Source organism: Anser brachyrhynchus, assembly GCF_964034855.1.
Source record: "Anser brachyrhynchus genome assembly, chromosome: 2".
Lineage (NCBI taxonomy): Eukaryota > Metazoa > Chordata > Aves > Anseriformes > Anatidae > Anser > Anser brachyrhynchus.
Window position 1 is genome coordinate 15,111,604 of NC_137695.1, and position 14,458 is coordinate 15,126,061.

The following is a 14,458-nucleotide window of genomic DNA, read 5'->3' on the forward strand; positions in this document are numbered from 1 at the left end:
TTGCAGCTGGTAGCTGTGTTTGATGAGCAAGACCCCCACCATGGAGGTGATGGCACCAGCGCCAGCTCGACAGGCACGCAAAGCCCCGAGATTTTTGGCAGTGAGCTTGGAACCAACACGGCGTCGGCCTTTCAGCCCTACCAAGCTACGAGTGAAATTGAGGTCACCCCTTCAGTCCTTCGTGCAAGTAAGTAAATGATCTCCGTATCTTGACGTATTTCATCTTAATTTATGAGGATGCCAAGTGCTGTTACCCGTTCATGCTGCTGGGAATGTGATTCATTATCTGTCCTTATCGAATGCTGATCAAAATTGAGAAACTGCATAAATGCCGGTTGTATGTAAGCAAATAAGCCTGCTTTAATAAATTATTTATAAGCTGCTTTTAGAGCAATAAGCTCTCTCTGTGCTGCCAGTTTAAAATTGTCCTAACACTGAAAATCACAGCAAAATTTCCAAATGCAGTTGCTGCATGCTGTAATGTTCAGTTTGCCAGTTTTATTCCATTAAATGAAGAAAAGGGTGAAAAGAAACTAAAGATAGGAGCACTTTGTACTGAACCTGTCAATGTTGCTAGGTTATGCTTGTCACCTTTCTGTAAAAACACCTTGTGATACATGTATTTACTATGTTGGAGAAAGATATTCGTCTAAAAAAAATTAACAATAGCCAGGAACATCTTTTTATTTTGTTTAGTTCAAAATGAGGACAGTTTGCTGCAAAATCATGAAGTATGAACTATATATCACCGTTCTCGTTTAGGCAGGATTTTGAATATTTCAGCTTACTAAGAAGGAAAAATGGCCATATGGCATAACAATGTAATTTTCATTGATGTTAAGAGTTCCATGCAAAGAAGACAACAGTAGAGTAAGTGACATGCCCCTCTTGTATTATCTGTCATTTCCTTCATTGAGGATTTGAAGTAATGAATCCATTCCAGAAAATTTTTAGCAGGAGTTAGCATCAGTCAGTCCTTCGATATTCTGCGAGTATCGTGTTTTAAACAATGATTTTTAATTCCCAAGAGATTACTTTTCTGTAGGTGTTCCTTTAATGGATAAAATGTGTGTTTAAGTAATCAGGTAAAAACACAAATGGAAAAGTTGCAACTCTCTATTTAAAGTTTGAGGAATTTTGTACCAGAGTGTTTTCTGTAAAAAATAAGGGAACAACATTTAAGAGTTAGCTTACAGACACTTGAATGTGTATCATTTCAAGCTATGACTATGTTTCACTGTAACACAGAATTAAATTAGGGAAAGGATAAATGGCAGATGAGAATAATAATAAAAGAAAATCCTGGAATTTCAGGGCCCCTTAGTTTTGCTGTTGTTAGAGTATACCACTGCTAAATGCACATCTCATTTCTATGCATAAGCCAAAAGGCTGTCCTTCTGGGTTTGCAACTCAGGGTGGCTTAGAGCAGATACATACATACACATACATTTTTTCCTTAGTTTGATTATCTGGTGTATTATTCAGTATGTCGATGCTGGTGCATCAAATACATATAGTACAGATAAAATTCAGTGATATATTGGACAGCTCACTTATCTTTGGTGTCATTCTGGAGAATGCATGTAATACTTAGCCAGTTCGCTGATTGTTAAAAGGACCAAAAAGTGCTTTGAAACTCAGTAATACAAAGGTCTGTAGAAATGCATAAGAGTTTTAAAAGTCTTGGTAAGCATTACAGCTCTTTTCACACTTTTAATAAAATCCTGCAAAAATAAAATGGGTGAAACAATTTGTCATAAATGTTATTGCAAATCAGAGATGTTCTCTTACCTAGCTAATGCTTTTTTTTTTTGGATGTTGACAATTAGATATATTTTGTTTGTAAATGTTGCAAGCCACAGCCTTAGAATCCCAGTCCAGTAATATTATCCCATATTAAACCCAACTATTTCAAGAATTTCATTTAAATATACATTGAAAATGGAAATAATATCCCTATTGTATTTCCTTTATAATTTGTGAAGTGAAGCATAGCATACAAATGGTATTCTCAGTATTTCAAATAATTATCTTCTTACTGTGTAAGTTCTATTCAGCAAATAAAACCCATCCAGTTTTGTGGTAGATGCAGATCCTGATTATTACATGTTGACAAGGTCATATATCTATTAATTGGATTGGAGATGGGATACAAAATTGCTGTAATTATTGTAATTTTCTAGCTAATTGCAGGGTTGGCGGTGAATATTTTACTTCTAACAAATGAAAAACAGTATTCCGCCTGAAATTGGTTTATAGCATTTTAGACATTTTGTTTCACATCTCTGGTGCTTTTTGCTCGCAGGCTGGGCTCTGTCTCTCGGCAGCCGATGCACAACCGCCCGGCTTTGTGCCGTCCTGCTGCCGCTCACCTGCACCCGGGGGGCCGGCGGCGGTCCCCGCGCAGAGGCAGGATCCGAGCGGCTCGGGCTGGGGCTCAGGGGCCTGCTGAGATTTTCGTCTCTTTGTTCTGGTTGCCATGCCAGCCCTTTTGTTTGTTTAGAGATCACGCCACCTCTCCTCTACCAGCAAGGGAAAGGTTAGCTAGATCAGGTCCAGCTGGAAAAGTAATATTCCTCCGGCTTCCCTCTTTTCCCATGCACAAACAGACCCTGGACTTTGCACGTGGGGGGTTGTATCAAATTGAATCTTCCCATCTAAATGTGGAAACAAAAATGATGCTGGCCCATACCCCCCAGTGTTATTCCGCATTGGGAAAAGGCAGTTCATCAAGGCGAGCATTTGGTTTACGCTTCTCATCTATCTCTTTCTCCTTTTATTGTTTTTCTGTAACCTAAGTTAAACTTCCCGTTGTTGTATTTCATCCCTTGAGCTGCATTTTTTTCTGTAAGCATACTGTAAACAAGGCGTTTTTTTGTGTGTGCCTGCGTGCTTTCTGAGAAGAGGTTGGAAGCTCGCTGCAGAAGATTGTTAAAGCAGACTGATGTTTATTCCCTGCTGAAATATAAACTCGAGGCGCAGGTGAAAATTGCCAAACCTAATGAGCAATTTGGCAGATAAGACAGGATGTCAGGCAATGACAGTTCAGCAGTGGGTGCGCTGCCTGTGAACCAAGTTGTTTGTTTCACAGTACTGCATTTAAATATTGTAAATAAAATTCCTTTTCAGCTACGTGAGTTACTGTGGAAAGGGCCATCTCTTTGTTTAGTGCTCCTTTTAAGTTACTTTGCTCTACCAAATAACCGAGGGTGGTCTTAGTTCTTGGTCTCGGTGTGATTATACGTTACAAGTCTCTGAATGATTCAGTATTACAGTTAATAAGCAATTTAAACATAAAACATTATTTGGGAAATATATTAAGAGAGTCTGAAAGGACTGTTTTTTTTCCAGTTCAGAGTACAGAAGAGTAAGGGCGATGGGAGATCTTTCTGTAGCTTCATCTAAAGGGAGGCTATCAGGAAGGTGAAGCTATCAGGAAGATGAAGTTAGACTGTTCTCATACGGGCAAAGTGACGGGGCTGGTGGCAACAAGCACAAGTTGCAACAAGGACAATTCCAGTTTTTCGAGGAACTGACACGGCCACCGGTAAGGTTCTCCCGAAGGCTGGAGGCTGAGCATCTCGTGCAGCGCTGGCCAGAGCAATCTAGGAAATTACTAAGAGCTAGCTGGAAATGGTGCTCTCCGGTGGTGTATTTGCTCAAGTGTATTTTAGCAGCACTCTGGACATCAGTTTCATATTCTGTTCTCAGAAGGAGAGTATGGCAAAAGTGGTCTAGATGAGAATATTATGCAGTGAGCGCGCAGCTGGCCGTAAAGACGTGCCGAAAGTGCAGAGGAGCAAATAACTTGCTGCACTTCCCCTTCTTTGTTTAGCCAGCAGCACGCCTGTTGCTCTGAGGTCACCTGTGTGCATGTGTGCTCTCGCCCTGCAATGGGAACAGGTTTATTCCCCACAAGTAAGAGCACGCATGCAGACTGCCACTGTGAATTACTTGATATATTAGAGTTCGTGACCTTCCTTGCCTTTGAGTTTGTGCATCTCTCTGTGCCCTCTCAGCAGTTTTCAGTAGTTTAATGGCAAATTAGGAGGATATATCAAGTATAGTCCCTGAGGACTCTCTTAGGCTGAGGACTGTTCAGTATTTTAATAAATCTGGACTGGAATACAGAGTATTGCATTAAAAGCTAAGAAGGTGTTTCAAGTACTTTGGGTGTCAAGGTTTCGGTTCAGCCTTCACTACATACGTTTATAAACTCTTTTGAAATCAGTGAGATATGCACAGTCACTACATCTGGAAAGAAAAAATTATTTGCAAGCCAATACTAGTGAACAGCAACTGCACAGGATAGCTAGAAGGATCTGGGCTAGAAGGATCTGGAGCTAGAGCATCTGGGCATTACCTTCCACCATCAAAGGCGAATGCTGTTGTGGGCTCACTGAAGTAGGTGCAAGCAGGAAGACTGAAGCTGGGGTGACCAGTGGCGGTGCCAGACTTGGAGAAATTGTTAACCAGTTGGAAAGAGATGAAATGCAGCAATGAGAAGGTACTTTTGAGACTACAGCCAAGCATCAGAAGGATTGGTTTATCTAATTAAGATAAAATTGATAGAATCCAAGTCTTCAAATGTACTTTTTTGTTTGTTTGTTTGTTTTATGTCTAGTAAGAGAAAGGCAGTTGGCATTTCTTGGAGAAAAAACATTTTTTGTAATCTGTAGGCCTAATAAGCTTTTTCTACACCTCCTACAACAAGTGGGTCTTTGTGGGAATGGTTCAGAGACATCTGCTCACTGCTAAGCACCGTCATGTGCTGTGCTGCAAGGCAGGAAGGCAGTCACTCACCTGTAGCAGGTCTGTCTGGTTCCTGGCTAAGCCATTGGGCTGTTTTGTAACCACGGGCCAACCACTTCTTGAATCCCTTGCAAATATGTGTCTTTTCTTAGCATCTCTCAACTGGAGTGTTCAAAAAATCAAATACTAAGCAAAACAGTTAAAGGTGTGAGTGCATAAATAAATGTGTGAATTTCAAGTACTTTAAACTTGAAAAGCTTGCACTTCATTTTACTTCTGATTTGACACAAGTATTTATCTATTGAATCCCAAATGCATATTCTAAGAATTAATTTGTTAATATTTCTGAGTGCCTTCGTTTAAGAAATTGGAGTTCTGCATGTAACTTGTCAAAGAGTTGCAGAGGTAAGTTCGTAGTTAGTCCAGTTCCAAAAATGATTATGGTTTCACCACTCTTTCCTACATATGGCCACTAGAAACCTTTTCATTCCTGTATCTCTCTGTCTCCTTATTCATCTGTGAGTCAGCTTTATATATGGAAACACAGTCATTTTCAAGTGTTGAAGAACCAAGGAAGCAAGAGATTAGAAAAGGGAGGAAGAGAAAGATGAGTTCTTCAAAAACCAGATGTTTGGAGCTTGATCAGATGGAGTTGTCTTTAAGTACCTGCTTACTAAATGTAGACAAATTCAGCCACGTTTATAATGAAAGATTATAGTTTTATAGGCAAAGCTTGCTAAAGTCACTGGGAGGTTTTCCACCAGCTCCGACAAGCTTGGGTCAGCTTTCCATGGTGTTTCCTCAGTCAGAAACCTTCACTGGAACCACTGTGAGATGTTAGGTGTCCATCTTCCAGTGCAGTAATGGGAATGAATCCCTGAAGATTTCATAACCATCATTCCCACTTTTAATGCGTTGCCAGCTTCTCAGACATTTCTTTTATGGTGTCAGATAGTATTAAAAGAAGCTAAAACTGAGGCTTGCGCTGAGCTGTTGGCAACTGAGTAAGAAAGGTTTCTCATGCGTCAGAGTTGGAGGAGAAGCTTTAGCAACGTCTGTTTCCTCACCTTCTGGTGCTCTCGCCATCCAGGAATTCTTATCACAATTATCCCCGTAGCTCTATCAAGGAAGTGATTGTTTTAAAGCCAGAGTTATTGAATCAAAAAATCAGTACCAGGTGCTGCTTTCTTCCATGAGACTAAATTTGTTCTCTCTGCAGCGCAGCTCTGACTCGAATGATCTCCAGTTGGTGTTTTCTCCAAGCGTAGTGCTCTGCTGTTAATTTGGGATTGTCGAACAGTTTAAAAACCATGTGTTTTTGATGAGACCGTGACACGTTTGTAAAAACAAATGGATTTTAAACTGCTTAAGTTTCTAAATTAACCTTTAATATCTTCAATCTTCTCCGTATATCATCAAACAAAATGCTGTAGCTTCTACTAGGATTAAAAAAATCGCAAAAGCAATATAGTAAAGAATTTTAGAACTCATTGGGTTTTCTAAAGGAAACCTTAGTAGTCATGGGGCATTTCAAGATTTCTTTCCATATGGTGAGAGCTTTTTTCTTTGAGTATTGATAAGGGGAAGTAATAAAAACATAGTATTGTATGTGATACCTGGTGGTATTGTGTATCATAGCTACAGAATATAGTACAAGACAGATAATAAGGAAGGGTTATGAAGATGTGAAGTATTGAATTTGAATAGTTTAAGAAGTCAGGTTGGATATTAGTCTGGATTTGACATGTTAAATAGATTTAATGATCACTTGAACAAGAAGCTATTATGGAAATCACAGCTGTATTCCGGGAATGTTTCGAAATGTATGTGTGTTGGTGATGGTGGTTTTTGTTTTCCCCATTCTCTGAATGAAAGGTAGCTTTTTCCCCTCAGAAAACTGCATTTTTATGTATAGAAAAATGTTGTGCCATTTTCTCCAACCAAACATCACAGAGTAGCAGTGAAGTTCATTGTATTCTGGTACCATGGGTTTGTTCCCATTGTGATAAAGCTATTTGTTTATGGAAAGAATTTGTCGTCATGCATGTACCAAGAAGCGTAATAACCCTTTCTATAGATAATTTCTTGATTACTCCTTTAGTTGTTGTTATTTCAATGTAAGCAATCAAGAAGGAGCACAGTGAAGTTAAAGAAACATGAATTCGAAGTGAGTAGGAAATGCCTTTTAATGGTACAGATGACTATCCTGCTATTTATTTATTTTTACTTCAGCAGTGCATGCGTGTATTATACATGGGAGTGTAGATCAGGTGTAACAGTCCTATTTATCCAACTCTTTGTAAAAAAAACAGCATAGTATTTATAGTTACTTATTCTAAAATGTGATAAACACTGTGCTTCAAGGCATCCTTAATATCCAGAGCCACCAGTCCTCAAGAGTGACGGGTGTCCAGGTCTCATTTTGCTTTGCTTTGAGGCACCAGCATTAGTCTCTGTGGGGGTGCAATGCTGACATGAATTACTCGCAGACAATTTGCCAACAGGGAGAGGATGCAGAGTTTGTCAAATGTGCTTAATGATTCACTTAGTCCTAAGTGGGATGACCTTATTGAAGGGGTGTTGGAGGGCTGGTGAAGAGCTCTGCGCTGCTGGGGGCTCCGTGCCTTGCTGCCGGCAGGGTTGCCCTGAGGCCCGGGCAACAATCTTCAGCGCAACAGCAGCACTCGCCCCCCGCTGAAAACAAAGCGGCATGTGGGTTATATTTCTGACCACACGCCCAAGGCTGTAAGATATTATACTTAAAGTATATCCTTAATTACACTGAATTTATGCTTCGTTGAGAGCGTTGTTGCTTGGTTTTTCTGTACATTCACAAGGAATCTTCTTGTTCCTCTCTCGATTGCATTTGCAGCACGTGAACTCACATGGTCTTTTTTTCAGATGGGGACATGTTTTGGAGACAGACCATCTCTTGCTGGTTACTAGGAGGAAGTTGCATTCAATTCTGTGTCTTTTGACATGTGCTTTTGAGGGGGATGAAACAGTGACAGATGGCTGCTCGTTGAATAGGCTTGTTTTTAGTTTGTATTTTATTTACTCTCATGGTCTGAATAGGACTGAACGATGATACAGAAATGAAGGAGTGGATGAGAAATAACTCTCCATTAATTTACTGCTTGATTTCATACTTTAAAAAGATCAAATTTGTTCCTTCTCCCACCCGTCTCTTGTTGTAAATCTGAAACAAACTGTGTAAATAAGATGAGCTCCAGCTTCAGAAATGCATTGGGTTCATGTCAGGGGCAGATTAAGTATTTAGGGTGAGAATCCAGCCTAAATCTAGAAGAACTTTCCCACGGAGATGTGGGCCCCCAGAACCGCTGGATGCTGCAGAGGCGACAGGCCCAGCTCAAGCCCACGAGCCCAGAGGAGCCGAGCTGAGGCAGGAGCCCGCTGCCTGCGGCTGGACAGATGCGGCTCGGCTCCTGTCCCCTCTGCTCTGCGGGCAGGGACCCCTCGTCCCCCCCTCTGTGAGACACTGCGGCCACCTCCCCAGGGTGGCTTTCATGGCCCGGCTGATGCCAGAGCTCGGCTGTTGGGGTTGGAGGTGGATGTGAGCTCAGGCTGTGGTCCGGGTCGATATTTCTTTCCTCCGTTATGGATTTAGGTAATTAATTCTGTCAACAATTATGGATTTGGAGAAACTGGAAGTGGTTGTATAAATGGGAAGGGAGCTGGGGAGTGTGGGCTTTTACAAACAAAAGCAAAAAATGGTGCTTAGGTTAACACAAAATCTTTGTACTGCTACTTCCCTGCATGCAGTAAAGGGAGGTACAAAGGTATCAATACGAAGCACACGAAGTGTTATCTTCTGGAAACTGTGCCTACAACCTGGGGACTAGGCTTCTGAAAGCAATCTTGTGGTCAACCATTAAAACGTTATCCCTAATGACGGGATTTGATCCAGCTGTCTGTGCATCAGCACTGTTCACAGAGGGAAGTAAAACTGGGACTTCTTTTGGCAAACGCTGGGCAACGGCTGATTCAAAGCAGGCACAGCGGATGGGATGAATATCAACAACTTCACGTTCTGCACCTGAGCTAAACACTCAAGGCAGTCCTCTTTCTCATCCCTGGGGAAGGTCAGACACCTTTAGGATGTGTTTGTCCGAGCTATTTTACAGCTTATTTCAGGATGAGATGGGATATGGCCCAGGTGAGCTGCGCTGGCTGGTTTCAATTGATCAGGGAGAAACAGGGGTGATCAGTTCGGAAATAGGTGTCTGCAGCAGTGTGAATCCCATTCTGCTTGTGATTCACAGGCTGTGAAAATAAAAGGGGTTTTATTTATTATTTTTCTTTTTTTTCTTTTTTATTTCTTTCTCCATGTTGCCTTAAAAAGTGATCATTTCTACTTCTAGAAGAGAAAAGCTAAGTGGCATTTTGCAAAGCCAGAGGCTTCTAAAATGTGACCTGTAGAGCAATTGTACTTGGCTCCAGGAAGTTCCTGCACAGCTATAATTATGCTTAGGAAGTATATTTGGGTTGAATGTCATGAATGCAGCTAGTCACGTTAACTTTTTTTCAGAGCAAAATTGGGTTCAACAAGCTTTTAGGAAAATTTGTGGTAAAACCAAAGATGTCATCGTCTTGGGTCTGGAACCAGTCTGTAGTCACTTCGGCAGTACCCCTCCCAGGTTGGTAAACCTCAGTAAAGAGGCAGCTCTGCTTCCTCTTGCAATAGGCAGATCCCGGAGTGTAATGTAACGCCACGTGGCCCTGCAAGTCAGCCCAGACCTGGAGGAACAAGCATGACGTGGGGTTAATGAGCACTGAAGGACGTCGGTGTCTTTGCCGGTCTGTGTAGCCAAGTGTCTCTGCACCACGTTCCCCAGCGCACCTCGCAGCGTCGGCGCTTTGTGGCTGCCCTGGCGGTGCCGCTGCTGCGGGCGTGTGCTGGGGAGAGGAAGGCTCTCGGTACGCCCAGCCTCTCGGTGGGCAGCTGGGGAGGGAAGCCATCCCTGCAATACAGGCTATTGAACAAAATGCCTTTGCGGGTCCGCAGGGAGAATGAGGGTAACGGTGAGCAACAGCTACCGAGACTGTTTCAAGCGAAATGATGTTTGAACCAATGCAAGCGGTTCGTTTTTAGTACATTATAGAAGAATGAAATTGTTTACCGGTTTCTGATAAGCTGGAGCATGAATAGCTGCACGCATCTTGTTAACCAGCCCTGTGCGATGTGTAAGTCAATCTCTCAGTGGTTTTTGATAGGTCCTCTGTTTGTCTCTCTGCTCTTGGGATTTTGGCACCAAAATCTCAGAAATGTTTTCTGGCTATGAAAGCTTTCTCCACCAAATAGAAAACTGACGTTAGCTTCTTCTATTCCAATCCATTTTAAGCTCTGATCTTTAAGACCTTCATTAGATGACACAGGGATTTGAGGTCGAGCACTGCCAGACTCTCACGATGATTTCCATCTGAAGGGTCTTGCATAGTGAAGTCTCTTGATGTTTTATTTAAAATTTTAGTTAGGCTCTTGGCTCATGGAAAAATAAATAAAAATGAAGGGCTTGCTAGGAGTGCTGCAGTGAAAAAATTATGGAACTGCTTTTTCAAATGAACTGCGTGACATTTATCCGTGAGAAATATCCCTTAAGTAGGTGTATAAAGTTACTGCTCTAGTTTGACACAGTAGGCAATATTTCTCTGAGTATTGTACGTGTAGATGATTTACCTCTACCTCTGCTTTAAGTTCACCTTCAAAGTAATAAAACATAAGTGGACAAAGTCTTCCCATAATCCTGCTTTCCCATAGCTCTGTGCTGTGCTGTTTAAAAGGCAGCACTGTACTGAAAGAAGTATTTTTTATTTCTTCTGCCCGTGAAGGGCGGGGAGAAACCAGTTCCCGGTGCTGCTGCAGGAGGGTGTCTGGGCACGCTCGGGCAGGGACCAGTGGTGTGGGCGGTGGGGTTGGGGACCCCGAGTCCCCAGTAAGCAGAGGGCAGGGGAAGTGAACTGTTGGAAGCCTGCCTCAGAAGAGCGAGGGGTGAAAAAACCTCAGTGAATCCGCCGCCGAGAATGTGTACAGGCGTTTCTTTATTGCAGCTTGGTCTGCGTATTTCTTGTGTTAGCGAGTTTACCCTGTGTGCCTGTTGACAGTTCATCTGTGCAGCAGTGCGCGGCCGTGAGCAAACCCAGAAAGCCCACAGATGATGAGCACCAAAAAAATTATGTCCTTGGTGAGGCAGGGAGCGAGCAGTCGTGTTCCTGGGGTTGCCAGCTGTGAGTTTGGGGGCGACCTGTGCGAAAGCTGCTCCTTTCACCTGGCCCAAGCTTGCTGTGTGGCTCTTGGAAAGCGTGTTTGGAAAGCACAGCCAAACACATACCAGTTATTTATTTATTTGTATTAAATGAGATTTAAGGCAGGTTGCTGTAGCACTAATATTTATTGGTATGTCTGCATGCCTGCTGGTGTACAAACAAGTTTGTTTGCCCTGCGTTTTACCAGAATTATTTTGTGGACGTGCATTCTGCGCACGGGATTCCTGTTAAGGACTGCGATGAATATTCAATTACTCCTCAAACCCTCGAGGCAGTACATCAGCTTCACTCACACCAAGCAATCTGTGCCGTGCTATATGTGCCATGTACGGGCTTCAGTTTCGTAATTCTCACAGGGCTAGGATTTTGTTCCATTCATTTACATTTTTCGTTTTCAAAGTCAGAATGTTTTACGAAGGGTCAAAAATATTTTTAGTGAAGTATTTTTAATTTGTTCTCGTGTTATTGGTTTGCAATCCCCCCCACGCCCCCACCCCCAAGATTCAGCAGATGTTTAAAACATTTTCTGAGTACATGTGCTTTTCAAGGCTTTTCTGAAAATCAAATCGTGTTTACCAGGCACTGAGTCCTTGCAAATTGAGGTATTGAGGTTGTGTTTTCCTCTACTTTAAACCTCCCATTCTGGCAGATGTCTTGGAGTTCTAGGACAGGAGATTTTCAGTGTTTTCTGTATGAAAGCAGATAAGATTGGTGCATAGTTAGAATTCACTCTGAGAGATGCAAAATTTCAGACCTCTGTGGGAGGAAGGTATTTCATGGGCCATGTTTTTTTGTAGAACTTAGTAAGTTTAGTAAATAATTAAATCCAGTAATGCATCTTATGCTTTATCAGAAAGTGGTGGCTTTTGTAAGGAAAGCCATACTTGTCTTTTTTTTTTTTTTTAACTTGGGGGTGGCACGTGTTGCATGTAAAGAAAACGTCACGTTGGCTTAATCTTACTGTGGAAAAGGTTCTTGATCTTAAAGTCACAGCTTTAGAAAGATCCTTTTCACTCACGGATAGATGTGCTTAACTTCCAAGTTTTGCTTCCATCTTGACCAGAAAAAAAAATATTTGTTTCATTTTAGCTGTGATTATTTTTTTCACCTGTATTGCAATATAAATTGTATTTCCTGACTTATTTTTTTTCCACTTTTTTTTTTCTGTCATTTACTGTAAGACACATGAAGGATCATTTTTAACAATGAAAAGTAAGGCAATGGCAGTGGTAGGGCTACTTATTAAGGCTCTTCTTGTGCTCTGTGCTCTCTGTAGTCAGCAAGCTGCAGAACGGGAGGTGCCCAGTGTGTGGGGACCTGGGTGTAACCTTTGGGAAGGCTGGCAGGTGACATGATGCTCCTTCCTCTGCTTCCCACTGCTGACTTGCAGCTTCAGAAGCCAGTGAAGCTTGGTTAACTGGATGCTTAATGAAAATTTTAGATTTCTGTACTGAAAATTTCCATTCATATCAGCCCATGAACAGAAACAGAGAGAAAGGAAAACAGAAGGCACGAAGAATTGAAGAACAAAGGAGCATGAATCAGAAAAGCAGAAAGGAGCTAGTGGCAAGGAATGCTTATCTCCCTGAGGACAAATAAAAATACATAACTGTTTCCTTGATGTTGCTTTGCCATATAAACAATTAGTCTAGGAGCCATGTAAATGATGTATGACTATGAAAGAAAGTGAGTCAGTTTCTTCTGCCCTCCCTCTGCCCCTTTCTTGCTCTTTGCAGAACCATCTTTAGAATCTGAGACCTGGTCCGTGCCAAAAACAGAGAGAAAAAAAATAAAAGAAACCAAACCCTTAAAAGAAATGAAAAGGAAGGATAATCCCACATGATTACACTTTTGTTATTTCTCAAGTGTTAATCACAAAATGAAAAATGGTATTGTGTGTAATCGTAGATTTGTGTAAGTGCATGATGACATTTTGAATTACCTTTCCTGAAACACAAACTGTGGATGTCTCAGACGCAGCAGACATTCAGTGAATTGCAAAGCTTTAAAAATGACAGTCCTGGGGTTTTGATGGATTCTCTGTCTCCTGAAGTCTTGAAATTAAAGTCAATATTTTTCTGTATTTCCAACAGAAGTTAAAGACTAAATGCAGACATTATTGCACAGCGTACCTGGGCTTATATAGGTGTTTGACAAGATGATCACAGGGTGTCTTCGGGATTTGAGTTGTGAGGCTTGTTCGGAGACTTGCCGTGGTGCTGCAGTGTGTGAGGTGAACCATTCTTTGCATACTTGGCCTTGTGCTTTTCTCATTTAACATTCTTCCTTATTTATTTTCTTACGTTTTCTTTTTTTTTTTTTGTTGTTGCAGTTTCTCCAGCTGCACTCCCTTCCCGTGATTACCCTGCCTGCTCCAGCCAGTTCTGTGGTCTTCTCATCCCGTTTCCCTTCTCTGCCTGTGTGGTTTTAATCCCCTTTCCTCCTGCAAGACAGCCAGCAACCTTCTTTCACTTCCACCCATGCCCCGGGTTGTTTGTAGGCGGAGAGCTAGTAGTTCTGTTGGTGGTGTTGGTGTTTTATTACTTTAAGGAGAAAAGGGAGACAATTCACTTTACGTTATTTTTGCATTTGCGTTTTGGTTTGGTTCCTCCTTCGTGCAGCCCGCGGCTGTGCAGCAGCACCTGGTTCCTTCACAGTGGCGTGGCCTGGTCCCGGCCTCCTGTCAGACTGACTGGAGACGGAGCCAATGCCCCAAAAACCAGGCTGCCAAACACCCTGCATCGATGTTTTACACGTTCTTGGCCCATCAACAGCGACTGATCTGGCTTGGCTCAGCTAAAAAATGGACATCTTGAGCCCTTTCTTCCCAGAGTATTTCTCCTCCTTACAGTACTCGGTGGCCAACTGCTGGCGTAGCTGTAGCAGTGACAATGCCTGAAATGGTGTTTCGCAAGTGTGGCTCGACTTATCTGGTGGAAAACCAGCTTATAATATCTCTGTCTGTGCTGAGGGCTTTGTACTCTTGTGGCATGACTGCTTATTGTTGAACCACCAATGCATAAGAGCTAGTTTACCTTACAGATAATGTTATTTTTTTTCAAATAGAAAAATAGGTTAAAAATGTAAAGCACCACATAAATGCTAAGTATTGTTACAAAATGCAAAAATGATGATGATATAAAATTCTGTGAGAAAAGCCATGCAGAAATGCCTGTAGACCTAGGTTTTTATTCCTTTGCTTTTACAGAAAAAGACCCAAAATACTTATGCAATATTAATTCAGGATATACAGCAAATTGGCGTTTGGAAGCATTCAATTTTCTTCATAATTGTTCTCCATTCACTTGGCAGATTATCAGTAATTTCAGGGAATTAGAGATGCTCCTTTCAGAAGTTTCTAGTGAACTCTTTAGAATTGTCAAACAATGACAAACCTGCCACTTAGGCAGCAATTTTCCCT

General features: G+C 41.8%; 1 protein-coding gene across 12 annotated transcripts in view; it reads left to right on the forward strand.

Moving 5' to 3' along the window:
- PARD3 (par-3 family cell polarity regulator) overlaps positions 1-14,458 on the forward strand; it is a 445,998-nt gene that overhangs the window by 148,719 nt on the left and 282,821 nt on the right. For all 12 annotated transcript variants that reach the window (XM_080583461.1, XM_080583469.1, XM_080583467.1 and 9 more), the window contains one exon: positions 7-187. In XM_080583461.1, the coding sequence (XP_080439587.1) occupies positions 7-187 (181 nt within the window). The remainder of the gene's footprint in view (positions 1-6; positions 188-14,458) is intronic.